At 39.3% G+C, this 2,710-nt stretch overlaps 1 gene segment (V, D, J or C); it reads right to left on the bottom strand.

The window, feature by feature from the left end:
* Positions 1–1,387: 1,387 nt before the first annotated feature.
* LOC103272466 lies at positions 1,388–1,885 on the bottom strand (the record flags this gene model as incomplete). The annotated part of the segment is given in 2 exon segments: positions 1,388–1,698; positions 1,804–1,885. Coding segments are annotated over 2 exon segments (357 nt in total), but the record flags the coding sequence as incomplete, so codon positions are not given.
* Positions 1,886–2,710: the final 825 nt, after the last annotated feature.

The raw sequence follows: 2,710 nt of genomic DNA, 5'->3' as shown, positions 1-2,710 counted from the left end.
CTACAGCTGCTCAAGTATCGATGTGGCTCTTGTCTGAGTACCTACTAAGAGTTGGAAACACAATGCTGGTGTTCACATATTCTGAACACCACACTAAAATTTCCAAATAATCTGTTTTTGTCAAAGTTGTTCATCTCCCTAATTCAATAGATTCTGAAGTTAGATTCATGCAAATACAGAAAAGCTTTTCTCTTCCCAAGTTTGCAACCCAATAAAAAATAGAAACAAGTGACAGAAATGGAGATTATGTTATTAACTCTCTTAGTTCTGAGAAAATTACAACAATAGAACTGTGTTCAATAGCATACCTGTATCCAAATTCAGAAAACACAGTGAGATCTTGGCAGCAAACACTCTCAGGAGAGGTTCCCACATAGGAAAACACCCATATCCCTACAGTTGCATGTGTGGTGTACATGATCAATTCCTTACTCAGACTCAGCAGAAGAAGCAGCTTTTCTCTTATTGTGGGAAGTAAATAAATTATGCTTGGCAAATAATAACCTACTAAAACTTTCTGTACGTACATGATCAGAAACCAAAAAATATGACAAAAGGTGATCTTACCCTAGATTTAACAACTCCTCAAGAAAAAGGAAGCTCTGTGTGAGCCCACACTCAGAATTAAAGCATGATTCAATAAGAATTAATGTAGTTACTGCAATTATTTTCAGAGTACATTCATTATTCTATATGCCATCTGAGAATATAAAAATATGCTTTCATGTTTAAAAATTCATAATCAGTGTTGTTTTCCTAAAAATTTACCTCCCATCTGTCCAACAACAGGCAGCTCCATGAACCAGCAACTCAGTGTACATCTCTGACATCAGTCACCTAGTTTGTGACAGATGATTTTCTGGGAACAGCCCCCTAAAAAATAACTGAATAAAGTTAATATTACTAAGGTATATGCACTGCTGGTACACACAGGACATTCTTAATGGGCAACCAGAGCTCAGGGACGTAAGAATAGACAAGTCAGATATTTTAGGATCAACAGGGAATTAAGAAGCATCAGATTCCTCCCTACATTACTCTTCTCTGGTTTACAGACTTGTGTCTTGGACTGAAAGTGTTCACAGCCTCACCTCTCCTTCTATCTCATCTTCTACATCCATTAGTGACACCTGACTGAGGGGTATATGAGACCGTTTCCTTCTACTGTAACAAACTTTTCTAATCCAGTGTTATGTACAAAATTATAAACATAGAGAGATCTCAGGAGAAACAGGTGCAGAGGAAGTCGTACCACTAACAGGAAAACAGCCCCCATCCTCCCTTAGAATCCTCCCCTGTGGTGGCCCCATGTAGTGTGGTTCCTGCTCAGCCTTTACTTTGGCGTTCCAGGGAAGTTTTTGTCAGAGCTCTAAGGATATTTACTCACTGTGTTTCTTGCACAGAAATAGACACCTGTGTCCTCCTCTTGCAGGTTGTTCATTTGCAGATAAAGCATGTTCTTGGCGTTGTCTCTGGAGGTGGTGAACCGGCCCTTCACAGAATCTGCATAGTCTGTGCTACCACCATTAGGATTAATGTATGAGATCCACTCCAGCCCCTTTTCTGGAGCCTGGCGGATCCAATTCATCCAGGCGTTACTGAAGGAAAACCCAGAGGCCTCACAGGAGAGCCTCAGGGATCCCCCGGGCTGGACCAAGCCTCTCCCAGACTCCACCAGTTGTACCTGACACTGGACACCTGTGAACACAAAGACATCCTGGTCATAAATAGCCACATATGTCCATTGTTTTTCTCACTTACATCCTCTCACACATTAAATAGCTCTAGGTCTCTATGAATCACCTTTCAAAAGAGCAATAAAGAAAATCCAGTGGAGTCCAAAGTCCATGGTGATTCGTCTGTTTTCAGTCTTTATCCCTATATGAAAACAACTGAGAAGCCTAGGCCTAGGACTTCTCTCCCAGAGCTACCGGTTCAGTGTTAGACTGGCTTTTATCTGCAGAGGAATGACCCTATTTGCATGCCTTCTGCTATATAGCAACTTCTAGGTTGTGTAGCCTCAAATAGAGCATTGTCCAGAGAATATGAGTGTCCTTGGAGATTTTGATGAAAGGATAGCATTTAGAAAGCATAATCTTTCATTATTATATCATTCATTCATAAATACATGGCATTGATATTTAAAATTTTTATTTTCAGTTTTCTGAATACAGTAATTCTACAAGACACTCACATAAGTAATGTAAACAGCACCAATCATTTTTCTTTACTTTTATATTTCCTGAGAAAGCATGGCATATAGTATAAATAATAAATTTATGTACAGGTGTAACATACAAACAGAAACACAAATCTTCATAACTCACACAAGGTACAGGTGAGCCTGGGTACCTTGTACTGTGCTGGTCATCACTGGAACCAAGTGCTGTCTGACCCCACCCTACTACAAGTGGGACAAGCATGGTGAGGTGTGCAGAACCCTATTTCTGTAATGAGATCATAGTGTAATTTGTGTGCACTCTTGTGTTTACCGAAATTATGGGAAGAAAATCTGGTGTGACCTAGGTGTATTTATATGAATCTCAGAAATTTCTTATATTTATATCTGTCTCAGTCAGTTACTTCAAGTTAGGTTCTTTACTTGTTTATTTATTACAGTTTTATTTAATCATTATTGGCATAAAATAAACATGATATAGCTGCTACAGTGCCCAGTTAGATAAGAACTGACGTGCTCAGCTGGGCTTTC

This window comes from Carlito syrichta, unplaced genomic scaffold (genome assembly GCF_000164805.1).
Source record: "Carlito syrichta isolate Samal-C Ts95f unplaced genomic scaffold, Tarsius_syrichta-2.0.1 Scaffold312588, whole genome shotgun sequence".
NCBI lineage: Eukaryota > Metazoa > Chordata > Mammalia > Primates > Tarsiidae > Carlito > Carlito syrichta.
Note: the sequence above shows the minus strand (reverse complement) of the source record. Positions and strands in the feature narration are given on the sequence as shown.